The sequence below is a fragment of the Strix aluco genome, chromosome 2, assembly GCF_031877795.1.
Source record: "Strix aluco isolate bStrAlu1 chromosome 2, bStrAlu1.hap1, whole genome shotgun sequence".
In the NCBI taxonomy this organism is placed as follows: Eukaryota; Metazoa; Chordata; class Aves; order Strigiformes; family Strigidae; genus Strix; species Strix aluco.
Genome location: NC_133932.1, coordinates 44,064,328 through 44,091,726, shown reverse-complemented (window position 1 = coordinate 44,091,726; position 27,399 = coordinate 44,064,328). Strand labels below are relative to the sequence as shown.

The 27,399-nt window shown below is 36.2% G+C and overlaps 1 protein-coding gene across 1 annotated transcript in view; it reads right to left on the bottom strand.

Annotated features, from left to right (window-relative positions):
* The window catches only part of CFAP47 (cilia and flagella associated protein 47), a 347,392-nt gene that overhangs the window by 222,137 nt on the left and 97,856 nt on the right, over window positions 1–27,399 (bottom strand). Inside the window, exons 34-37 of the mRNA XM_074816879.1 lie at window positions 23,296–23,393; window positions 22,884–23,000; window positions 8,658–8,792; window positions 8,045–8,157 (exon numbers count right to left, since the gene is read on the bottom strand). Of these exons, the coding sequence (XP_074672980.1) occupies window positions 8,045–8,157; window positions 8,658–8,792; window positions 22,884–23,000; window positions 23,296–23,393 (463 nt within the window). The remainder of the gene's footprint in view (window positions 1–8,044; window positions 8,158–8,657; window positions 8,793–22,883; window positions 23,001–23,295; window positions 23,394–27,399) is intronic.

The window sequence follows — 27,399 nt, the reverse complement described above, 5'->3', positions numbered from 1 at the left end:
TTATGCATGTTGAGGCAGATCAAGATGTTCTCAATCAAATCCTCTTTGAAGATTGAGAAAGAAATGAGTAAAAAAACCCTTCAGAATAATTAGTAAAACTGAGTAATTAAGAGGTGGAAAGTTCTCTTATTGAAGCAATATCTCAAGTCTGATGGGAAACTGAAGAAGGGGAGACCACATGGAAAGAGAGTTTAGACTAGGTAAGAGTTAAGTTTAGACTTGATTTGCACTAGTCCTGCAACTAAGAAAGATCAATAAGAAAAGTCTAGTGGTGAAGCTTGCACTTTGAAGCTCTCAAAATTACTCTCTGATTTTGAATCTAATGTCTTAAGATGCCATGAAGGTCAGAAAAAACTATAACGTGTAGGATTGTTCTAAAAGAAAGAGAACAGTAAAATCTAAACGTATTCTGCCTTTCTACACATATGACCACAGCAGAGCAGAGCGAGCTTTCTTTAAACAGAAAAATACCTAAATTTTTGGAATTACAAGTAGAATATCTCAAAATACATACCAAAAAGTCAGTGGACTTGTTTATACTTTCATTGTAATGCCATTCTATGTAGTTAAAGAAATTTTAAAATTTATCCCCTAACAAACTGTATGAAAGAGATGGCAAAAAGAAAATAACCTATAGTAAAATCTTGAAATTTCTCAGTTTACTCAAGCTGATATTATTTAAATAATGCTTCAAAGGAATTCTAAAACATAGGAAACTGTTACATTTATAAACTGCAGGTTTATTAGTTTTCTTTCTGGAAGAGATAGATACTGAAGTCAAAAGGAAGCCTCTCCCCAACCCAAATCAGCTTTCGCCATTGAACAATTAATAGGAACTATGCAACCTGCCAGAAAAGAATTAGAGGGCAGAGGAAAATTATGTGTGATTTACTGGTCTTCTGCCAACTGGGGATTCTAAAGCAGAGGCAATCAACTAACAGTGGTAAGTGAAATATGTCTATTATGTATCGTATGTATATATACTTACACCAGTAAGTGGTGAAGTAGAGGACTTGCAATACCTATCAGCATGCCATGTCTTCAATGGAATCATGTTAATTTACATTTGGTTCACAACTTCCACAATAACAGCTACTTTTGCAAGTGTACTCAATGCAATACATCTCTTTATGTAAGCTGAGCAATCACAATGATGGCAGAAGTTCTATAAACTTATGTTGATGGGAGTAGTGGCAGAATTTGTCCCTGGATGACAGCTGCTGCCAAGGAAACTTTCTGGGAGGACCTCTACCTCCTTCTTACGATAGAACAGGGGAAAAAAAAATAAAATATATATATATATAAAAAACATTCTTACTTAAAAATGTCCTTGGACCTGAGAACTGGATGGTGATAAACAGGACCGTGATAAATAGAACACCAATATCTTAAGAAAAAAAAAAAGTGGGGAAGATCAGGAGAATAACAGACTTTAAGCCTCAAATCTATACCATGCAATGTAGTAGAAAAAATTATAATTAAAAGGGTAAGTGTAAAAGATATCTACTATAAACAAAATCTACATAAATGAGATTTAACTGGTGGAAGTCAACATCCGTAAAACGTAGTCCTGCCTTATAAACCTATGGGAGTTCATCAAATAAGTTCAACAAGAACATGAGAACTAGTGGCAGTCCGGCAAAGTTACTGCTAACTGGAAAACGGGTAATATAACCCCCATTTTTTAAAAAGGAAAATAAAGACGACCTAGGGAACTACACACCAGTCAGTCTCACCTCTGTGCCTGGCAAGATCATGGAGAGGATCCTCCTGGAAACTATGCTTGGCACATGGAAAATAAGGAGGTGATTGGTGACAGCCAACATGGTTTCATGAAGGACAAATCATGCCTGACAAATTTGGTGGCCCTATAGGATGGGATGACAGTGTTGGTGGGTAAGGGAAGAGCAACTGATGTCATCTACCTGGACTTGTGCAAAGCATGTGACACTGTCCCACATGACATCCTTATCTCTAAATTAGAGAGACATGGGTTTGATGGATGGACCACTCAATGAATAAGGAACTGGCTGAATGGTCACACTCAAGAGAGTTGCGCTCAATGGCTCCATGTCCAAGTGGAGAGTAGTGACAAGTGGTGTTCCTCAGGGGTTGGTGTTGGGACCAGTGCTATTTAACATCTTTGCTGGAGACATGGACAGCGAAACTGAGTGCACCCTCAGCAAGTGTGCCCATGACACCGAGCTATGTGGTGTGGTTGACACGCTGAAGGGAAGGGATGCCATCCAGAGGCACCTTCACGGGCTTGAGAGATGGGCCCACACAAACCTCATGAAGTTCAACAAGGCCAAGTGCAAGATCCTGCACATGTGTTGAGGCAATTCCAAGCACAAATACAGGCTGGGCAATGAGTGGATTGAGAGTAGCCCTGCAGAGAAGGACTTGGGGGATATTGGTGGATGGAAAAATGAATATGAGCCAGCAGTGTGCACTCACAGACCAGAAAGCCAACCGTATCCTGGGCTGCATCAGGAGAAGTGTGGCCAGCAGGTTGAGGGAGGTTATTCTCCTACTCTACTCCGCATTTGTGAGACACCACCTGCAGTGCTGTGTCCAGCTCTGGGGCCCCCAGCATAAGACGGACATGGACCTACTCAAGCAGGTCCAGAGGAGGCCATGAAGATGATCAGGGGGCTGGAGCACCTCCCCTATGAGGACAGGCTGAGAGAGTTGGGGTTGTTCAGCCTGGAGAAGAGAAGGCTCCGAGGAGACCTTGTAGCAGCCTTCCAGTACTTAAAGGGGGCCTACAGGAAAGATGGGGAGGGACTCTTTATCAAGGGGTGTAGTGATAGGAGGAGGGGTAACAGTTTTAAACTGAAAAAGGGTAGATTTAGGTTAGATATTAAGAAGAACTTCTTTACTGTGAGGGTGGTGAGACAGCAGAGCAGGTTGCCCGGAGAAGCTGTAGATGCCCCCTCCCTGGAAGTGTTCAAGGCCAGGTTGGACGGGGCTTTGAGCAACGTGATCTAGTGGAAGGTGTCCCTGCCCATGGCAGGGGGGTTGGAACTAGATGATCTTTAAGGTCTCTTCAATCCAAACCATTCTATGGTTCTACGATTCTACGATCAAGGGTCATTTAATTCTTCTAACAAAGTATCCTTCTATAGACTTACAAGGAAACTAGTAAACAGGAAAGCAGCAAGGAAAGAAGCAAAGAAATAGAACATAGGAACTAACAATTCTTAATATGTAGGAAGGCCATTAATTAAGTCCTTTAGGGTCTGTGACAACTGGAAAGTAAGGAAGTTTACTGATATTCTAAATTGTTCCAGGTTGCAAGGACAAAGACTGACAGTGAAAGACTTCAGAACCTTATGAGACAACAAAATAATGAGGAAATTCAGTGTATGTAGATGTAAAGAGATGCACAGGGAAAGCAGTTCTGTGTATATGTAAAATTATGGCCTCCAAGCCATTATACTTCACCATTGAGAATTTGGGATTTGCGACAGACAGTTTCATGAAAACAGCACAGTGATGGGTAACATCCAATAAAGCAAATGAAGTGTTAGGAATAATTAGAAAAGGAACAGAGAACAACATAGATCACCATTAGGCCACCAGATCCCATCCAAGGGGCTCAAACCTTAATTAGTGTTTGCACTTCTTTACCTCAAAAAAGATATAGCAGAATTGAAAAAAAGCTCACCAAACTGCATAAGGAGGCTATAGGTAATAGAATTAGGCTATGAAGGATGGCTGTAAGCGATAGAATTAACCCACCATGACCTCTAGGCTTAACACCTAGGATAAAGTAGTATGATATTTCCAAGAAGTCTTCCTAATGCCAAAAGCATCCGGATGTCAGTTCTGAGAAACAATGATGAAGTCCTGAAAGTTCTGAAAACATGGCTCTTACAGCTTTTATGTTCCTACTGCAGAGCCCCCAGACATTAACATTTTTGACAGTGAAGAGTTGCTAAGCTTCCCATAGTCTGAGGCTCCTAAGTCACCCTGCCACTCAAAACATTCTGGAAAATGCATCCTGGGACTGCAGACTCCCAGACAAGTATACTGCCTGAGACATCCACTCCCAAAGCCACTTTAAAGATCAAGTTTTAAGGAGTCTACTCTGCTCTTGTCACAAATAGGAATGACAGGGAAATGGAGTGTATGATCCTTGTCCTCTGGCTCATGCAACAGCAAAGAAATTTGATTTGAATTGTTGCCTTCTGTGGCAAAGCCAGCATCAGTGAAAACACAAAGTTGCTTAATTTTTTTCTCTGTTCATCTGTGTTGTGGTCAATGTAAATTGAGTGAAAACTCTGCTCAAAGAATTGTTCTATAATCTTGTTAATTCTCATATTATTACAACGAGCTTCATCCACACCAGCTTCAGTTGATACACTGTAGGGGTCAAAGATTCTTAATTTCTTTATCAGGTCAGCACGTACCATCTTTCAAAAAAGCAAGCAATCAAATTCTCTCTCTTTTATTTGTTATACTTTGGTGTAGGAAAAGATAAAATGTTGTTTGGAGGAATCAAATTTAAGAGTTTAAGGCCAACAGAAATCACTAGATAACACAATCTGAAGTAGTTATATATTGCAGGGCATTACATCCAACCTAATGATCCTTCAGTTGCTTCTGATAACTACCATTTGGCAGAAGCATTTTTTTGAGAAAGCACCCCATATTATCTGAAGCAGAAGGCTGGATTAAGTAACTTTGAGGTCGCTTCCTGCACTATTTTCAATGTTCTTGGATTTGCAAAACCCCTACAGTTAAAGAATTTGTCATTCGGATAGTTTCTTCCTCTCAATAGCTAATCACCTTCGCTACTTCCAGGTTGAATTTATAAAACTCCAGCTTCAAGTTGTTGTTCTTATAAAAAGTTTTGTTCTGTATTGTTTGCAATTAAAAAGGTCCCTTTCCCAGGAAGGTACTTTTAAATATTGATCAAGTCATCTTCATAATTTCTCTTGTTAAGATACCCAGACTGAGTAACTTACAGGCATCTCCACACCACATAAGAGCGCTTAGAGACCTTTATGCTCTTACTGTTACGAACTGCAAGCCTGTAAGGCACAGTGCAGTGCCCTGTAAAGTCAGAATCTCATATCAAAGATTAGTTACACTATATGCAAGATCTGACACTCAGCTATGCTGAGAATGTTCTGATGCATCCCAAAAGTCAGAGCAGAATGACAGTATAGTCTTGGGAAGATTTCCTTGATGTTCAGATGCTTAGGATTAAAGCCAGTTTCATCTCAGCCAATTGATATATTTATTTGTGACAGATATTGGTTGTAGGTGGCAAGGTTTTGGTAGCAGGGGGCTGTAGTGGCAGCCTTTGTGAGAAGAGATGAGGAGCTGCCCTGTGCAGGACACAAACAGTTCCAGCCGGCTCCATAATGGACCCACCACAGATGAGCCCATTGGCCAAGCTGGTGGCAAATCTGTGAAAGCATATTAAAGAAAGGGCGAAAACATCAGAAAAGCAGAGGAGCCAGGAAAAAGAGTAAGAAATAGCAGTAGGAACATCAAAGTCAGAGAAGGAGAGGAAGAGGAGATGCTCCAGCTGCCAGAGCAGATATTTCCCTGCAGAACGTGGAGAGGACCACACCAGAGCAGAGAGATATCCACACTGCAGTCCATGGAGGGGCCCATGCCAGACCAGTTGGATATTTCCTGAAGGAATTGTGATCTGTGGATAGCCCATGATGGAGCAATTGTTTCACGAAGGACTGCAGCCCATAGAAGGACTCATGGAGCAGAAGAAATGCATGAGGAAGAAGAATAAGAGAGAAACTGTTATGAAATGATTGCAGCCACCTGCACCCCATTACCCCCTGTGTTATTCAGGGTGGCAAGGGGAGAAGGTAGACAACTCAGGAATGAAGGAGTGAAATTGTGTCTGGGCGAAGAGGGTAGGGAAGAGATGAGGTGATGTTTTATTTTTTATCTTTGTTTCTCACTACAGAAGTCTATTTTAAGTGAAAATTAATTAAAACAATTTCCCCTAAATCCTGTTTTGCCAGCGATGGTCACTGGTAAGCAGTCTCCCCATCCAGCAAAAACCACAAACCTTTTTAGCGATTTTAACTCCTCTCCTCAACAGGACAGGGGAGAGAGCGAGTGTCTGGGTGGGTGTCTGGCAGCTGGCCAAGTTTAACCCACCACAGCCATTTATGAGTTTCTCTAGCTAGTAGTGGACCACAGTATACGTTGTCATACTTTTTTGAAAATACAGACAGGCATATATTACATATTTCTGTCACTTTGTTAGTATTAGTTTAAAATCAGTGGTATCTCTACCTAATGCTACATCACTGCTACCTAATATTAAGTAACTCCTCTTCATTACCCTTTGCCTTTCTGCTCAAATTTTTCCTACAAGAGAATAACATTCCTCCTAAACACCTCTATAATTTTTCTTGACCTTACACAACTGAATATTAATCAGGAGTAATAGCAATAAGCCTACACATAATCAATTAAATAGTGTTGGTATATTATCCACATTATTATCACTTCCAAACCCACCTATGATATTATGATGTAATATAAGCACCTACAAGACTCCCACTCATCCCACCAATGCTTGGAGTTCTCAAACACTTCCATCAGAATATTAAGAAAGCTATTAATTACAAAGAACCTGTTTTTCATTTAGTGACCAAGATTACAAGTAAGGTTACATTATGATAAACTCTACAGAGGTCACCAGTAGATGACTCATTTCCACAAGCTTTTATTTCTATGCATTTTTTCAAATGTTTGTCACTATATATAATGCCAAGCAGCTCAATGGCAAGATTATACACATTTACTTGCATCTTGGGTTTTGAGGGGTTTTTATAAAGGTGAAAAACAGCCATGGTATTGACCTTTCAGAGAAACACATGATATTTTCAAGAATTACATATTTATGTTAATTCTTATTTCAAGTAATTGCAAAGAAAATGGAATCAAATCAGCCTCACAGCTTATTGAAAACATTGCATTACTTGTTGTCCCTTTTGCATATATTAACAACAGGCATGTCATTTAATACTGAAATAGTGATCATCCTTAAAGAGCACTGTATTTATGTTAAGTCTCTTGAATTTGACAATATGTATTTGAATTTTTTCTTCTTCTTCTTCACAGGTTATTTTCATACAACTGTTGACCTTTGTTTTCCTTTTTAAAATCTCTAATCCATTTTATCTGCAAAGGAATATCTTAAATAGATTTGCAGTCTAAACTTAAAAACTCTTAACTGACAGCCAGAGACACTGCTACGTCCCTCTTGTCTTCATTAGTTACACAGGGATTAGGGAAATTCCTGTACCTAGTCATAAAGCCACATAGCACAGAAAGAGCAAAAAAGTACTTAGTGAACAAAAAGAAAAAGATGGTGATATACCATGAGTATTTCTGCTACCAAAAATGTTAACAAATGTTTTCCCAAAACTAAATCTCTCCAAATTCCTTAGATGGCTTTCAGAAATGTAAGAGAAATAACTACATTGCAGCTGCAACAGTTTCCATCTTGGTGGGGAGGGAGGATGGGGGCAAAAAGAAGCAGTCTAACACTACTATCAAACCTGTGTCATGGTCTCTTAAATTCTCAGTCATGCTTTAATGAAGAATAAGAAACAAAGCCTGAAATCTTAGAAGAAAGAATTTTCACCTGCTCATGCTTCCACAATGCATTGATGTAAAAATGTGAATCAAGTTCAGTGGAGATATTTCAACTTTAGTTGGGAAAAAAAAAAAAAACATAAGAACAGCAGATCCAAACTGAAAATTAAAGCTTTCAATACATTGGGACAAAAATGTTTCTTGGACACAGATGACTCCTCTAGTGATCCGAAGGCTTGTATTATGTTCTTAAATCTCTATTGAGCTAAACTGCAAGGTTCCACTGATAAATTACTCTAGATTTGTTCTAGCTTAAGGAGAAAAACTCGATCTTTACACTAATTTTGCCCTCTTTGTAGCTGAACACATTTCTAGTATTCTGCCACGATTAAATTAGTAGGTTTATATTTCCATAATGCTAGACTTAATAATACTAAAAAAACTCATTACTTACTTAGGGGCAATGGTGACAGTGTTTCCTTTAGGTAATGAGAAATCATCAGCATCTCTTCCTACAAGAATAGCGTTGTACACCAAAGTTTTACTGCTTGGGTTTGTCAGACGCACCTATCACAACAACAACAAAATCAGCCTATGTTTATTCATTTTTTAGAGTATAAAAGGTGTGTTCTGCAGCTAAGTTCCAAAATACAAACAGGATATCATAAAATAAGAAACTACTTCAAATAACTAGGTAGATCATTTTTCTTCCTAAGGAGTATAGAATTCCCACACTATCCAATCTCAATTTTTCTGAGTGGTCTTTTTGCAATATTCACTGCACTCTAATGCCTGTTACTCTCTTATTCCTCTCTATTTTTGATTTCAGATTTGTCAGATTTGTAGGTTTTTTCTGTGTTTATAAGCATAGGGGGAAAAAAGCAGCAGAAGTCAGGATCCCAAGCCTAAAGAGAGAAAAAAAAAAAAAGATGCATGCTTCCATCTTCTATATTTAGTAGCCAAATGACATGAAACCCATTCATTCTTTGTTGTAGTATATACAACATATACAAATACAGCAATTTAACCTTGTACTTCTACAAATCTAAATTCAGTGGTATCAGTACCTGTTTAACAACAGTTGCATGGAAAGCACCTGTAAATTCTATAGTGTTCTTGGGTAAGTAGTGAGGGAGACTTTCATACAGGTAGACACACAGAATAAGCATCATAACTGGGTTTGGATCACAGATGTCAGTGGCCTAATATTAAAAACAAAAAAGAAAAAACAACCAGATATTCAGTTAAAATTTTGCCTGCATAGTTTAGAGATATGAAGATAAAGAACAAAAAGGTGAAGGCAATTCTTATACAAATATACTGGATTAGGCCCATAGCCAAGATTGATATTTATCTTGTCAGTGCACAAAAAAACCTAATTCTTGAAGACCACTGACATGCTCTGGTAATAAACCTAGGCTAAAAATTAAAACCACCTTTTTTCCCCACAGTTCAGCAGAAACAGATGTTCATTTTATTAAAATGAAGCATAATAGAAATTCACTGACTGGAAAACATATGTCTTTATTATCTTTAAAAAAATCTTTTAAAATCGTTTGGTTTACTATGTAAAAATACCATCCCAAATACTCCTAGATACAGTTTTATAACTGTTTATGAAGACATTGTCACTATCCAACTAACACCTACATTTTTATTGCAGATGACAAATTGCTTTACAAAATGTAGCAAGTATTACTGCATCTTAAATATTTGATTTACAGAAATTAATTTAAATGGCAACTGCAAAATGTGTCAAAGCTTTAGTCCTCAGCAATTCTGATAAGTCACTGAAAAGAGAGAGGTAGAACCTCCTCCATCAAATACATGGACTTTTCAGAAGGCTAATCAATTAGTAAAGAGACTTAATGACGTAAGTGGCTTCCCACAAATGCAGGCAGGAAAGATCTGACTACACATTTAAATAAATAAGATTCTGTACTTCCTAAATCAAACTAATTAAGTATTCTAAAACATCATTTAGTAACTTATAATGTTATTATAATCAAGTTGTCTATAATATACAAAATAAACTTTCACAATTGCAGTTAATTTCTCTCCTGAATTAAATATCCTCATACTGAAAAATACACACACTTGGGAGTAGATTTAAGCAGCAAACCACTGCGTTAATATATCATCCCATTAAAAGGTGTTTTTTTTCATTCAAGCCATTTTATTTGGATCCCTAAAATACAGCAATATTTTGAAAAATACCTTCCTTAACCTCATGCCTAGAAAGCAACTACTTTTCTAAATCTTGTCACCTCACAGGAAAAACTTTGCCCAATTCTCAAGCAAAAAAAATCTGATTTATTTTGCTGTTGCTGACTGTCACCCTCTCTAAGCAGCTTGACAAGTTGCACATAACTACAGGTAACCACACCCCATCACTCTAGATGAAGCTTCTTTCTTCACATGGTTTCATCATATGAATTTGCAGCTGTAAACCACTCAAAGAATAGACAGAGCACATTTTTATTTATTTTAATATTGACCTGTACATTACTTAGAAGCATTGTATATATATAAAGTCAATGTCTTTTAGATCTGCAGGGCCAATATGAGAAAGCATGAAAACGGGTACAAGACACTTTTAAATCCCAAGACTTTGTTATGAAACAGCTCTACTATCTGCTTTTTGAACTTACAAGGAACTCGACAATCTCTAGGAGATACTTCATATTTAAATACATTAGCAATAAGGAAAAAGAGCTTTCTCTAGTCAGCCACTATTGAAAGCTTCGCATCTATTTCTAAGGACATGAACAAAAAATGTCTCAAATGATACAATATTCTTTTGTAGCACAGGCATACTTAGGATATCAAAACTAAATTATTTTTGCACCGTCCTAACAAACTAACAAACAAAAGACAAAATAAAGCAAAAACATATCTTAAATGGCATAGCATTTTTGTTTATCTGGAAGAGGAATGAAGAGCAGTACATAACCAGTTTTATTTAGAACATCAGTTTTATTTACACCAATTTTATTTACAACACCAATTTTATTTAGAAACAAGTATACTACAGGGGTTCTGAATGTGCCTCATAAATGCATACATGGCAGGCATATCAGTGAAAGAGGGTCTAGAAAAAATGTTTGTAGCTTGTAGGCAAACGGAGCAATCAAGAGTTGCATGGAATTAACTATGCTCTCAATGTTCATCAGCATCCATCCTCTAAAAACTACTGCAAGTAATATAAACCTCCCACTAACAATATTATCCCACATTGTGTGTCAGGAAATCACAGATGAGTTGGTAACAGCACACAGATCTCTCCAGATGAGCAACAGTCATACCAATGACTGCTGTATAGTTACAGCTTCCATGTTTACAAAAATCTTGCACGCACATTCTAAGCACAAACATATTTGCTGACTCAAGACTAGCAAACTATCAGTAAATCCAGTATAGAATTTCCCTACTTCTCTGCATGTACGTATTTCCCTCAAGCAGAGCATTATAAGAAAGGTCTTGTAACATAACCTGAAAAATCAGCAACCTGCAACTTATTAGATACGAAACAAAAACTCGTGGTAGAAGAGTGTACGATGATACTGTGAGATCCATCATGAGAAAAGGGCAATTCTAACTGAAATTTGCCAGATGACTCCAGCTGTGGTAGCACAGAGAGAGAATGTGATACTCCAATGGAAGGCTTACTTATATTTTCTGGGTAAGTTAAGAAAGCAATAAAAATGGTAATGTGACACTTCTGAAGAGGTCAGATTAATAAAAAAATTAAAAGTAAATAAATAGAGTCCATCTAATAAAATGTGACATTAATTGAACTATACTGAATAAGGAGCCCAGGCTTTTGGCACAACCACTTTGTGAAATATTTTTAAAACTTTAATTCTTTTTATAAAAAAATTATCACTCTAGATAACACGTCTTCTTCATGGGTATATTTTATTACCACCATACATTTTTACGACCAAAAGCTCTTAATAGTAAACAATGAGGATAAAATTGTATCAATTTTCTTTTGATACCTTGTCAGTAAAGCCTCATTTTAATACTATTAAAATTTCCAGGGATCTTTGAGAATAACAAATATTCCTATACATTAATATTTCTTCTATAAACTACATTATACCAGTTTTTCACAGAGCCATACTTTCAGCTCCCACATTATTTTATTTTTATGATCAACTATATTCTTGTCCTCAGCATTAGATGTTTACTGCCTAAATGGAGCATTAGAGGAAAAAACCCTGTTAAATTTTTTCTTTAATTGATTCTTATGAGGCAATTTTCATAATGAACCATCTATTCCAGAACCTCAATACTCTCCAGCAGATTAATCAGGGGAATGGATACTATTTCTAAAGCAGCAAAATGAAGGAAACAGAGCAGCTATTTAGTCAGCCACCTGCTCTCTGATGCAAGCCTATGTAGAAATAATATTTGCATTAGTTAATGTTTCACCTTAGTATTTGTCTGCTTCTAGATGAGACAATTCTGTATTTTATTGAATGGGGAAAATGCTACACATTTAGATTATAACAAGAAAATGTAGCAATTTTTAAAATCTAACAAAATTCTTGTAGAGATTATATTTTCCTCTTCAGTATTAAGAAGATAAAATGAAGAATAAAACTCCAGACTATTGAAACATCTGAAAAAAATATGACTTCATTAAGAGTGCTCCTAAAACATGGTCATCTATAGATATGGGATTTAAAGTTATGTTTTTCTCTCTCTTCCACTCTTATTTCTTGAGGGTTATAAAAAATATTTGGGGATAATTGCTTAAAAATTCTTTATCTTTTTGTAATTTCTGAGAACAGAAAATTCTAGCAATAGAAAAAAAAATCAGTGGGAGATAGTAAGCCTAAAATAGTCAACACAATAAAGCAACTTTATGGGAAGAACTAGTCCCATGTGGATCCCCACTAGGAACCTTGAAATCAAAGTAAAAATTTCATTTTCATTATCAGAAACTTTTGGATAACTGCATTTACTCTGCTTCCCAAATATTAATGAAGCGAGTCTGGGAAAATACATCCCATTTATTAGCTTCATGGGCTGGAAAAGGGAGAAAACTTTTTGCCTCTTCTGTCTTTAGTGCAGCAAGAAAGATGTATAGACTTACATATCATCTTAACTACCTGAGGTAGTTTTTATTTCCAAGTTAAACTTTTACACTAGAGTACATATTGCAGTGCTTCTATAAACCAGCCAATTCAACTTCCTAATTACTAAAAGCTCAAAATGCAATACAACACCATGAAATAGTAAATGTATTCCATAGAACAGAATACAACAGCCAGTCTATCTTCAAATTTTGCAGGAAGGTCCCTGTTCCTCTAGTTAATTCCTCCTGCAGAAATGGCAAAAAGCAGTTTCATGAATGTCTCTTGCCAGAATACAAAAGCAATGACATTGAACAAGGATCCACAAGATCTAAATGTTTACAGATTTCAGTAGCAGGGACTGGGTATCCCACTATTTTGCCTCTGCTAACAGAGCAGTTGCTTGAGTAAAGAGTGTAAGAAATTGGGCAAATATAAAGTGGTCTTTCCATTGACATGGTTGGCCACCTTCTGGAAATTAGTGGCTTAACAATTTATTGATTACTGTTAAACACGTCTCTGTCATTATTTTAAATTCTTCTCTATTTTGTACATATAGAAATAAGCCTGACTGTCATTAAGTTTATGACTTCTTTTTAATTAGAAATTGCTTATTGAGTTTTCTTCCTCTTTTGATGTTATTAAAATGCAATATTGGCTGAAATATATTGCCTAAAACATAGGGCCATAAAAAGTTGCTGAGATTTAAGTCCTAAGTCAGGAGCTCTAAGAAAGCAAAATGATGCATCACTGAGCACAAGTACAAATAGTTCTACCCTCAAACTGCTTCTACTTGAGGACTGATGGATCAGCAACTGACAATGGTTTTCTTCAGCTAGCAAAAAGTTGCACTTTGACATAATAATTTTATGAGGAGAAATGGTATGAAGAGCAAATATTTGAAACTCTAGTGGAGCCATCTTCTTCCAACATGACATAAAAAAACCTCAATAGCTTAAAGCAAATATTCCACGTAAAAAAACCTTTATACAAAATAAGAACCTAAGAGCAGCCTATTGGCTCAGGCCATGGGCCAAAAAGACACCACTACAAGCTGATGCCAAAATGAAAATGATTATACAGTAAGTACACATACACTTGAGTACTTTTCCAGGCTCAAGCATGAGACTTTCTAATCCACATATGATTTCTGTCTACTTAGAAATCTTCACTTCTTTTTCTTCCAAACCCATGCGCAGTCTCCCTTTGACTCTGTAAAAACTGTGAAGGCAGCCTAAGAGAACACTCTCTTTTTGAAGTTATGTTCAGTACAGTCAAGAAAAACTCTGGAAGAAAAAATGGAGCTACAAGGTAAGTTTTCTTAACAAATGTGCTCTAAATAAATGCAGTAACACCAAGCATTTTAAGTAATGCTTACTTTCATTAGCCTAAGGCATTCTAGCCCTACACAAAGTACAATTTTCCTTTCAAAGATTCAAGAGAACACCAAGAAGTAAATAAAAAGAGCTTACTATTTTTTCATTTCCTAAAAAGTCATCAAAACAGGGTGCCCATCTTCTCTGCTACCAAGAATGAACCCACATTTGACATAAAAGAGGGAAATAAGATGCTCTTTTGTTGTCACAGATGGGTGAAAACAATTCTGCTTTTCAAACCAGAATAATCTAGAATAAACTGGATTCCAAATTCAGAAATGCAAGTAGTCAAACCAACATAGCGTTTCCAATGCAGAAAAAAATCTTTCTTTTCCATCCAGTCTACAAGCTTGCCAGAAGTGTCCCATCATGTTTTACAGAAAGAAGAAATTAAATAATTCTCACAGATGAACCCAGCAGTATTTTCTCTGGCTCCTTTAGCCCATGAGGTGCTGTGCTATAATGAGATGCTCCGTGTCTTGTATGTAAGAATCTTCAACTCAGTAAGAGAAAACAAATCCAGAAAGGACAGTGAAGCTAAAATTCGTCCAAACTTGAAAGAGAAACTAAAGGCAGAGATAGTTGCCAGGGCACAGCAAGGGCCAGCTGCTCTCTCTAGGCCAAGAAACCAGGAGCCAAAGACAATATAACACAGCTGCAGAGTAGAGACCAACCGCTGCTCATCCAACCCCACAGCCAAGATCAGAGCAGCTGGGGGGCACCGGGGCAGCCCCAGCCACGGCCATCAGGAACCTCCCTGGGCACCAGGACAGGCGAAGGCTGGGATGAGGGCTTACAGGTGGGCCTGGCTTGGCGGGTCCCATGGCCAGGCAGGGTGGTGTTTTGGGGAGCGCAAGACAGACCCTGCTGTGGCATTGCTGGGACAGGGGCTGACATGGGGTCCTGAGCTGTGGGCAGAGTGGGGGGAGCCCCGGGGTCTGGGTAGGGGCAGGCTGGGCTCCAGCTGCCCCCAGGGCTTCACAACAGTTAAGTCTGAAGATCATTCAACCTATATCATTTGATGACTCTACGACAGACATTTCAGAACATCGTCTTTTTAACAAGGCTCCATCTCCCTCGTTGCAAGGAAGCCAGAAGGAGCTGTATCCCTGAACAGACTCCTCATGTCTGCTTTAGGAAGAGGAACTTCTCATTCACCATACCCTAAAACATGATATGGCAAGGTGGGGAGAGAAAAAAGAGAGAGAATCTGAGTACTGAAAAAGATGGCAAGGCTTGGCTCATGAACTAAAAGCAGAGAAAGGAGGCAGCCCTTTCCCAAAGGAAAAACACTATTTAAGGAAAAATGACTTAGTTACTGAAAGCTTCACAGACTTATTACTGACTACAGCTCAGCCCTAATTAAAATAAATGCCTGTAGTCCTGCAAATTAAATGCCTGTAGTCTTGCATGAAGGCACTCTGTGTGCTTTATACTATAAGGAATATGAATTTTTGTTTTGTTTGGTACAACAAGAAGGAAAAACCTGTCAAGATATATTAGAGCAGACAAGCCTTGCCACATTTTTACTTCTATACATATTAAATTCACCTTGCATTACATCTCACTAGGTAACCTCCAAGTTTTCTTAATTGCCCTTCTGTTTTATTAAGTTAGAGACAGGCAGGAGATCCCATAGAAAAGGCATAACTGGAGCTCCCCTGGTGGCAAATCCATTGATTCCATGAAGCACAAAGGCAGGAAGAGTTACCGACTGCTTCCTCACTGTTTTCTTGCCCTGTGCCCAGCCAAGCATCGCTTCCTACTCCCAGCAGTTCTAGCAGAGATCCTTCTCTAACCTTTCAAGAGAGAGAGTACATCACTGGGCACTGATCTGAAGTTTCCCTGTCACTCTGCATAGTTTCCTAGATAATGCTTATCTTTGTAATTCTTAAGATTAATTTCATATACTCTTCATACACTGATGCAATCATATGCCTCATCTTGTATTTCTATTTATTTCTATCACTGCTGGTTTTTAAGGTTGGAATTTTCAGATACAAAGTAAAAAAGCTTCTTTCCTGCCAAAAGCTTTAAACCTGAAGTCTGAGAAATATTCTGATGTTTTCCATTCATTTATCTCAGTAACAGCTATTGAATGTTAACAAGTACTTGTAGAAGTTATTCCAATATAGCTGTGGTTTTACACCTTTACTGTTCATCTTTCCTACATTTTCATTTAAGAAAGCAAAGATGCCAGAGTAGATTATCTGTTGAAGCCCAAGTTTCTTCTGCCACCTACTTCTACACATTTCCACTTAGATCAGAATTTATTCCATCAGAAAACATTATTCTGTTTTATCTTGTGCTGAATTCATAAAACTGCATTTGAGACATTAATCTACTACTCTACAAACTAATTTTAAAAAAAAAACCTCAATGAAGTTCATAACATTCAGCAGAAAATTCAGTCTATATACATTATTTGCTTTAAAAAAATCTGTTAGCAAACAATAGCAATTAATAAAGTTTTAACAGATTTATGCCTTAAATTCTATCCATAACAAAGTTTTTCAAAATATGAAAAAGTCTTTCACATTTCTTGAAGAGTTGGATGCTTGCTTGTTAGCTTTTCATTTGTACTCTAATGTTGCCTAGTTAAAGAAAATGCTGAAGTTGACAAACGCAATAAATTACTTCAAATTCTAAATATTTCAAGTTCGGATTATGTCAAAACTGAACAAGATATTCAAGGGCTAGTAGATTGGATCTATTGCAAAAACAAAGTTATTTAACTGTTATAACACCATCAGCTCTGTGTTGTCAATTGCATAATCAGCTCTCCACATTTTTCAATCACCTGTATATAACTACAGTGTGGTCTTTAGTATTGCTGGTACTGATGCTCAGAAAACAGTTTGTAACTGCTTCCAAATAATGCCTCTTGATTTTATGAAAATAGGTTTATAACTTAATGCAAATATTACATGGCATTAACTGCCTCTAAGTCATCCCATAATATTTAAAAAATGCTGGCAGTTCTGTTTTATTAGCACAGCAGTGTAGCAGATTGATACTTTGAATAGAATATATTATAAACAAATATTAATCTATCTAGCTGGAAAAAGAAAAGAAAAAAAAGATCAGGGTGTTTTAAATCCAAAATAATCATAGTAACTATAAGCCAAAGCTCTGACAGACAGAAAAGAGGAGAGAAAAACTTTATTAAAAGATACCAGGAAGGAGTAGATTGCTGAGCCATTTCTTGTGGCAATAACACTCTCAGTTTTTCTGAACATGTAATTATTAGTGGAATAATGTAATGAAGCAAACTATTCAACAGATTCAAAAATCATGCATGAAGGCTTTCCCCACTACAAAGCCTACAAAGCAATGATGAAAATAGACATCCTACACCAAAGAACAGCTTCTAGCAGGACACAAATAACTGAAAAATAGAAAACGCTTGGAATCAGCAGCCATGAAATGTTACCTAGGTAACCAATTTAAACCAACCATTGCAAATGACTATTGAAAATTATGGCAAAAGTATTAAACAAACAGAAGGTAATAAAAATACAATATTAAATTTCAGAAACAGAAAGCCATACATTTAATCTTTATTAGTTATTTCCAGATTTGTAAGGCTTAAACATTGAACTTAAAAGGTAAGCATATAGGAAGCAATGTTGTTTGTGAACAAAAGGAGGTTCCTAAGTTTGTATAGGCTTTGCTTGTACAAGTGCAGAAGCCAAGTTTTCAATAAACTGGAAGTCATTGTGAGAATAGAACAGTCAGAAAGTCTGGAAAAAATATCAAGTAGTCATTTTGGTGTCTAAATAAAGCTTAAAAGTCTATATTTTTGCATGTTTGTAAGGTATACACATATGAATACCCTTTTTAAAAGATTATATCTATCCCAGACATATGCAGTTCCTCTTTAGAAATATCCCAGATGAGACCATTATCAGGTCCAAGTTATTTTCACTTGCTCTGGCAGAAATAAAAAGCACCACCAATTTTGAAACATATATTTCCTTTTCTTTCATTTCCACAACATGTTTATGGAGTGCCCAAGGGTATAACCTAGATGAACTTAAAACTAAACATGCGTGAACAGATCATCTGTCTGTAGCAACTGCATATGTTTCCATAGATCTCCTCATGTTAGTGAATCATAGAATCATAGACTAGAACCATAGAATGGTTTAGATTGGAAAAGACCTTAAAGATCATCTAGTCCCAACACCCTGCCATGGGCAGGGACACCTTCCACTAGATCACATTGCTCAAAGACCCATCCAACCTGGTCTTGAACAGTTCCAGGGAGGGGGCAACCACAGCTCTGGGCAACCTGTGTTCCAGGGTCTCACCACCCTCACAGTAAAGAATTTCTTCCTTGTATCTAATCTGAATCTATCCTCTTTCAGTCTAAAATTGTTACCTCTCATCCTATCCCTACACTCCCTGATAAAGTCCCTCCCCGATAAAGAGTCCCTGCAAATCTTTCCTGTAAGCCCCCTTTAAGTACTGGAAGGCTGCTATAAGGTTTCCTCAGAGCCTTCTCTTCTCCAGGCTGAACAACCCCAACTCTCTCAGCCTATCCTCACAGGGGAGGTGCTCCAGCCCCTTGATCATCTTCATGGCCTCCTCTGGACCAGCTCGAGCAGGTCCATGTCCGTCTTATGCTGGGGGCCCCAGAGCTGGACACAGCACTGCAGGTGATGTCTCACAAGTGCAGAGTGGGAGAATCACCTCCCTCAACCCGCTGGCCACACTTTCCCTGATGCAGCCCAGGATACAGTTGGCTTTCTGGGCTGCGAGTGCACATTGCTGGCTCATATTCAGTTTTCCATCCACCAATACCCCCAAGTCCTTCTCTGCAGGGCTACTCTCAATCCACTCATCACCCAGCCTGTATTTGTGCTTGGGATTGCCTCAACACATGTGCAGGACCTTGTACTTGGCCTTGCTGAACTTCATGAGGTTCACACAGGCCCACCTTTTAAGCCTGTGGTATAAAACACACCACTCAGCTTGGTGTCAACTACAAACTTGCTGAGGGTACATTCAATGCCACTGTCCATGTCCCCAACAAAGACACTAAGTAATTTTGGTCATTCATCACTGGTGTCCACCCAGGCATTGAGCCATTGACTGCAACTTTTTGAATGCGACCATCCACCCAACTCCTTATCCACTCAGTGGTCCACCCATCAAATCCATGTCTCTCCATTTTAGAGACAAGGATGTTGTGTCGGACAGTATCAAACACTTTGCACATTATCTATAAAGTTGAATTCCAGGCAAATGTTCTTTATCTAATGCTCTGATTTGTCAGGCTTAGAGATCAAATAAAATAGTTGTTGCATCCATTTTTATAAGGATGCTTAGGAAGACTCAGTCCTTTACCATTCTCTTCAAGTGTTTTTCCAGAATACCCTAAAAAAGATATGTTTGAGAAGGCAACTGCTACTCTAACAAGTAAAAGTGATTTTTAATTTTTTCTCTATTTTCTGAATTTAAGACCACACATCAATATTAGATTCGTATCTCAGGCAACCAAGGTATTTGCATTTACATAACAGATTGGTGGATAGACAGATACAGAGTTATAGCTGTGTATTTGCAGTATCATTCAAATTTTAATCAAGTAACTAAGCATGAAATCCTTTTCCTTAAAGTTACTGTTGTCAAGAAGTTGCCATATTTACCAAGCTAATAGCTCCTTACTAAAGTACAGGAAACTGAAGACAAAAAAGTGTTAATCATCTTTAGAGATTATTACAATGAATATATGACTGAAACATTGTGACAATCAGGAAGTTACCTTTCTAAATGCATACAATAATCTGTAGACTACCTCAAGGAAAAATTCTTACATATATTGGAAATTTAAAAAAAAAAAAAAAAAAAAAAATCTATGTTGTTGCATTTCTTTACTCTTCATTGGCTGCTGACAGCATATTCTTCTCTCCATTCCAGACTCAAGTCTTGGGGTTACCATCTACCTCCTTTTCTTGCTCATATGGCCATGTTATTGCCCACTTTCACTGCTTTCTATCCCACAACAATGCTGAATTCCTCCCTTCATTTCAACAGAACAGCCACGTTTATTGTGAACTTCTTAACACTCTCTGACTTCACTCACAACATCTTCTACAGCTTGTTTGAAAAGATCCTCCCTTTTACTTGGTCCCAAATATAAATGTCAGTATTGTTGGCCCCAATTTTAAATCAGTCAGTAGCAAACTGCGTTCCCTCTACTGGGTATCCCCAGTCACTTCACCTTCTCTCCTAATCTGTTCTTGACATATGCATTCCCTCCATATTGTTGCTACCCACCATCCTATCTTGCAATATTTTATTTTGGGCTTTCAATTGGTTCTTCTTCAAATCAAAGCATTTTAGAACTTAAAAATATCAAACACAAAGCACATAGAAAGACACCATTAATTCTCCAGGGTTGAACTGTCAGTCATGATGAGAAGGTGGAAACAAATTATTTCTTGCCCAAAGTACTCCATCTGAAGCCTATACCTTAATCCTTAAAAGGATTTAAAAGCCTTGAACTCTGTTAGAGATATTTAAACTTACAGCTGAAGTCTTTCAGACAGTTAAACTTCTTATTACAGAATCTTAGATTTTTAAAGTGATTGAAAGTGCCATCTATTCCAGACCTAACACGTGTCTCAGCTTGTGCTGTCACCACCATCTTTCCATTAATTAATGCAAAGCTATCCTGAAAGTTCAGAAGCAGTGATCATCTGATAGTCAAGAACTTTGCCAATGCTCCTGGAACATTTTAGCCTGCTAAATTTAAAAGACAAGATCATCAGAAGAATCCCAAATCAGGACAGTTCAGCAACAGGATTCATGTATTTTTCTGCTTTTATTACTGAAGAAGCTTAAGAAATTTCTACAGTAGTCTTAGAAAAGCATATATAAATTCCAATAAATCTATGTAAAAAGTACCCTTTACCGTCTCTTCTTTTTTTTTTTTTTGCTTTCCACAATATTTTGTTTGTAGAACATGCCTTAGCTAGAATTAAAATACAGACCTAGAAGATCCAAGACCTGTTCCTTTTCTGCTGTTAACTGATTATATAGCGTTGTTTAAATTCCTAGTCTCCTAGGACAGAGATGCACTTTCCCATCTATAAAAACACCAATACCTCAGAAATATGCTGAACTAATAATATTGTGGTATTGTACACACCGTAGTCTGAAAATACACTAAGTTCATTAAGGAGAATGTCCTGGAGTTCTGCCTCCATCTTTAATGTGGTTAACTCCCTTTGCATATCCAGCATCCAGCTTCTGCCTTCATGTGCTGAACTGCCTGTTTTTCTTACTAAAAACTGAGACAAAATATGCCTTTGTTTGGAGGATTATATCTAGATTATCTTTTTATTCTTTGTAACATGATTGAATGGAAAGTGAAAAAAAAAAAGTTGTAACTGAGCTTCCTTTCATACTACTTTGTTCACACCACACCTCTACCTCTGATACCTAATACTATTCATTCCTTTGGAAAGTCTCCTCATACATGGACAAATACTATGTCTATTCTACTGTATCCTCCTCTGGTCTAGACAGTCCAATATGCTCCACACCCACCCCAACCCATCACAGTCCCTGACATTCACTTTGCTCATAACAGAAGCTGCATCACTCTGAAAATTCTTAAAGGGAATGATGTGGCCTTAAACATTTTTTACTAGTTTTGGTAAGCACAAGATTTTTAATGACTTAGCAAGCAAATCAGAAAGGAAAATAAGAGGGAATCTACTATTTTAAAATGGTAGTAGTTAGGTAACTAACACACGCAACCAGCACATGGAAGGTAAAAGCATGAATCCTTGTGAGCATGTAACCTTGCAATACAGCCTTGCCACTGTTATTAATAGGCCATAAACTTTGTACTGAATTTATGGGGCCTCAGCACTGGAGTTTGACAAGCCTCCTCTGTCTCAAGGCTTGTTGACCAGCTTGAGGAGCTTTGCTTTAATTGGTTTAGCTGTGACAGCAACTTTTTTAATTGATCAGGCCTCTGACTAATTTATGTTTATCTTTGTATGGTACTACCAGAACCCACAGCTATAAATAACTCACAAATGGTCAGTTAAAGAAATGCAGACTGGAAGCAGAAGAAAACTGGTTTTAGGGGCAACAAAAAGAACAAAGAAACAATATCAAACATATGTAAAGGGCACCACACACAGAAAATTTGGAGCTGTAGGCCAATGAAAAAAGACAGAGATGTAAAAGTATGTTACTAAACACAGAAAAATGATCTGAAGTGGATCCTAGGTTGAAGAAGAAACTAACATCAACAACATCATATTCCTCCTAAGAAAGGATGTCAGAAGCTGATGGCTTACAGTGCTACTCTCACCAGCAGTCCAAAGCTACTGACTTCTGTGTACATCAAAGCTGGGACAGAACCCTCATGGGCCTTCATGATTAGATAGATGCACTTAAGTGTCACCAGACATTCATATGATCTTTCTACCACTCCTTTTTATGTTTAAGTGTATGATGTTTGTTCTTAAATATATTTTTTCTAAATTGCCTTAGAATGTTAATAATAAATTCCACTCAGGTTTTCATTGTTTCATCTTTACAATGCTAGAATCTGAACTGAATTAATCTTATGTTCAGCTAGTTGTATATATGTGATGCTACAAAACAAGGAATTATGGAAATTACTTGTAATTAAGTGTATTTGTATGAAGCAGTATTTTGGTTTCTATTATAGAGTAGCACATCATGAAACAAAACTGCGTCACTAAAATCTCACGTTAATTTGATGTACAATATTACTATCACAAATGTTAAAAAAAATAATATTTAAAAGTATAGCAGAACTACTAGTATAAAAATCATTTACCTTTATGTCTATAGCCAGACTGACAGCATGCATAGCATTCACAAGTATCAAACAGTTGTGCAGAAACTGTTCATGAGTTCTTGGACTAGTATACATCCTTACAAAGTGAGTAGCAATCTAGAGAAGACAGAGAAATCAAACTCTTGATCTTACACTAAGCAAAATTACTGTATTTTTACTCTTTCATCAATCCATAAGATCTAAATTTTGAACTAAAACTCCCTATTAAGAATACACCCCAAGAAAAGAATAATAAATACTGAAATAATCACTCTAGATTTGCCAAGGGTTGGGTTTGGGTTTTTTTTAAAACCACATAGGCAAACAGTTCTAAAGGAAAGTAAGGCACCATTAAACCCACTTACATTAATAAACTGCATAAAACTTGCACAGTATTAAGAAAAGTCCTTACCAAATATGGACAATAAGCTGCCAGCTGTGCTGCCAATACCAGACCATCTAGAAGATCTCGGTCAAAATTTACTATCCATCTCACTGGTGGTACTTCACCTGATTTAAAAACAGAGCAAGATGAATTAAACTCTTCTCCCTCGAGATGTCTATTTTTATTCTAGATAGATATGATGACTATTTGAAAAGACTGAGTAGAGAAAAGAACAAAAAAAGGAAACATCCATTCACATGTAGAATTTCCCAGGCATAATTCTCTTCCAGAGCCATTGCTGAAAACATGAAAAATCTCACCTAGAATATTGTAACTATTATTCATACACTCTGATGCAGCATGTTAGAGTATTCATCACAACAGAAGGGAAAGTAGGTAAACTAAACTTAACCTCACAGATTAGGAACATAAACATGTAAATTATTTTTATTTTTATAGGCATAACATTCATAGGGCTAGTGAAACTCACAAAAATATGCATGAATCCTTTAGAGCTGCAATGTTTAAGCAGGTAAGAAGGAAGAGGTTATTGATTTTCTTTAAGGTCATATTAAATTATTTGGCACAAATGTAATATAAATGAAAGCTAACAGCTCAATTCCTGCAGTATAGAACACTACAACTGTTGTAAACACCTATGCCTCACAAGGTTAGATTATTTTTTATATTTCTAATATTTTTATTTAAAACAAATCTGATTATTAAGGAAGTAAATATAGTATATTTATTGGTATTTCCTATCTGAAGCATTCCGTATCTTAACTATTTAACACAGCATTTAAATAGACTTTGTTCTTAAGCATCATAATAAATCACAGGAAGAATACAGTGATTTGAAAACTCAACCTGAGATACTCTCTAAAAAAAGTTACTGACATACCAACAACTAAATGTTTTAAATCACTGCCTACATCCAATTACTGGTACTTTGCTCTCCAGATAATATGCACCTTGTGAAGCATGAACACATAGAAGCTGATCCTTTTTGAAGGAGAGCAATCTGGTCACAAATATTCAAGTACTGAGTCATGCCTTCTCTGTTGTGTTACTTGCAGTTTCTTCCAATTTATGAATTTATGTTGCAAAGACACCTAGTGCTTAATTTTATTTGTTTTCATTACTGTCTCAGTTCGAAGCTCTAAACTTAGGGAACACTTTGGACTTTAGCCACTGGCAAGGTTTTCAGGTAGACTGGGATCATGCTTTCTCATGTAAGAAAATTATACAGCTTTTATTTCACTATACATCCAGAGAGCGTATTGTTTACCAAGTTTGAAGCTTCCTAAATTGAAAAAAAAAAAAAACACCAATATGGTACAGAATCTGAGATGATCAAAAATCTCTTACATATTATAAACACCTAAACATCTTCACGTTATAACGTAAAGAAATGATCTTTTCTTTCAAAAACACTACCATCAAAAGATATAAATGTTTGTAACACTGAGCTGTTAAAGATAGTAATATAACAATGTTCAGAACAGTCCACTATCTTCATCAGCAAAAGAAAAATTAGGAGACATCAGTACTTGACACAGAAATAATTTAAAAGAAGCATAAAATGTTTCACCAGGTTACACATTTCAGACCTTTATTTCAAGTCTATCTTATTAAGTGCTTCATTCTACAAGACCAACCACATGAAAGCAGGGGCAAAAAATATATCTATTTTACAGGTCTCTACCTTTACAGAAAGAGTACTAGAAGCTCAATGAAAGATGAAAGAAAAAAGGATAGATTCTCTATGCATTTGGAATACAATTATCTTATTTAGTGGTCAAGAATGTTGAATCTTTTGCTCTCACAAATTAGATGATGCTATACTATAGATGTAACACTTCAATCAGTGTTACTAAGGGTTTTAAGCTTGAGACAGTATTTTGGGGTATGTTATATACCCTATGAACAACAACTATCAAAACTACATTGACTGAGAAAGTAGGCTGTTATACACTGAAAATTATTACATTTCTTAAGGCAACCTTATACACTCCTAAGTACCTTCAGACATCAGCCAGGCTGATGTAACCAGGAAAGTTATTGTCCAAAAGCCAGGCCACAAATCTAAAAAACATTCAAACCGGCAAAAAAATTCATGGTTTTGAACTGCAACAGTGATGATCATTTCATGTAGTCTTGAAGACACTATGAATCTTCAAAATAGTTTTATTTTACTAGCACTTATTTTACATGAGTTTATATCTCCTCAATTGCCTTCACCCACCTATTTTATTTGATATTAAGTGTGATGGCAAAATTGTAATTAGTGACAGGGAAGAAATAGCTAGAGACGCTGCTGATAATGTTAGATCATAATTTATCAACATCAGCTCAAGTAACTTCAATTGGTCCCTCAAGAAGTACAGTTAAATCAAATTTGTGAATAAGTAGCTATTATCAGCCACAGGTACAAATTTGGTTGTGGAACTCCTCATTTATACCAGACAGATTAGTTGTAACCTTACAAAATTGTTCTACGGTGCTAAAAATATTATGCTTCAGACTAAATTTAAGATATAAACTATTCAAGAATCAAATAGAAGAAATAAAATAACCACAGGGCAAATCATTACATAGGAAGTGCATTCAGACGGAATCCTACATTAATGCAAAGTAAATATATCATACTGTAATCTTAAACAAAAATTAATTCCAGGAAAGACTTTTCTAAGTACTTGTTTACATAAAATAAGCTAGCTAACACACGAGATAATTTTATCAAACTATGTCATGTAAGAGTGAAATTCTGTTTATACAACCAATTACATTCAACAAGATGGCTTTCACAACAGTAAGATCTGGGATCTAAACAAGTGTAACTTTGGCCAACATTGTCCCCTTCTCCGCCCCCCAAAACATAATCGTTATGTCAGAAGATAGATGGAAATCTTACTATAAATGAGTCATTATATAAATTATGTTCTATCATATAATAATTAATAATTGCACTATTCTTAAACAGTGTTTTTTCTTCTGGAAGGCCCTAAAGTGTTATTTTCTTCCATTTTCATGATTAAAAAATAAGATCTAATCATTTAAATAAAAGAACTGGCTTAGAAAGAGAAACAAACTCTCTCCTCCTTTTTACAGAAAACAGCAAGTTTCTTCTGGAACATTCAAAAAAACGTTATTTCAAATTACTATCTAAGAAAAATCTCCTTTTCTGAAGAAAGTTTTAATTCAATTTAGACTTCAAATGATGTTTCTTTTACTGTTATTGTTTCATTAATATGAACAGAAAACTAAATCAATTTACACATATTATTTTAAATATTCATCAAATGTATGTTCAGCTAAAAAATATCAAAAAACTATTTAAAAGAGGCTTAGAATTAATATTTCATTTTCTGATAGTTTTAAAATTCAAATATTCATTTATAAATTTATAAAGAAAAAACCATTTCACTGTGTCAGAATTATTTTTTTTCTTATTAACTGAAACAACTTTTTTTCAAGCAGAAAACTCAAAGTTTTAAGGTTCCTTGATCATTCTGGAGGGCAAGGTGCAAAAGATGAAGTCTGACTGGACATATAATATCTCCCTGTTACCTATGACAGAAACAGAACACAGTAAATATATGCCTCAACATCTAAATCGGGACAGTATTCATTTTAACTAAATTCAGGCCTCCATTTTACAAATGTCTACAGTAGAAGACATTTTCATCCAAACTCCTTGATAAATTGCTTGCAGTTATTTCAAAAATATTTAATGTGCTCACTGCAAAAACAAATATGTTAAAAATACCAAAATACATTTTTAAAAGCTTACCTTCTTCCTAAAAAGTTAGTTTATTATAAAGCCATTCTTTTATTGATCATATTTGGAACATATAAAATTCAACAATCTTTCTGCCTTTTTTTTTATTAATAGAACTCAGACTTACTCTCAGCACACAATATTGGTATTTTCAATAAATCACCATTATCATATTTTTATTTTTAACTTTTTAAGATTAACCACTAAATTAGGACCAGCATTTAATTGTTCTTCTGGTTAGTCATCCAGATTGATGTGCTCAGACTCGTTGTGGAAACTCATTAAACCTGATGTTTTGATCAAAAAGTAAACTTTATTGTTTATCCTGTTTTAATTTAAATCTTACTTTA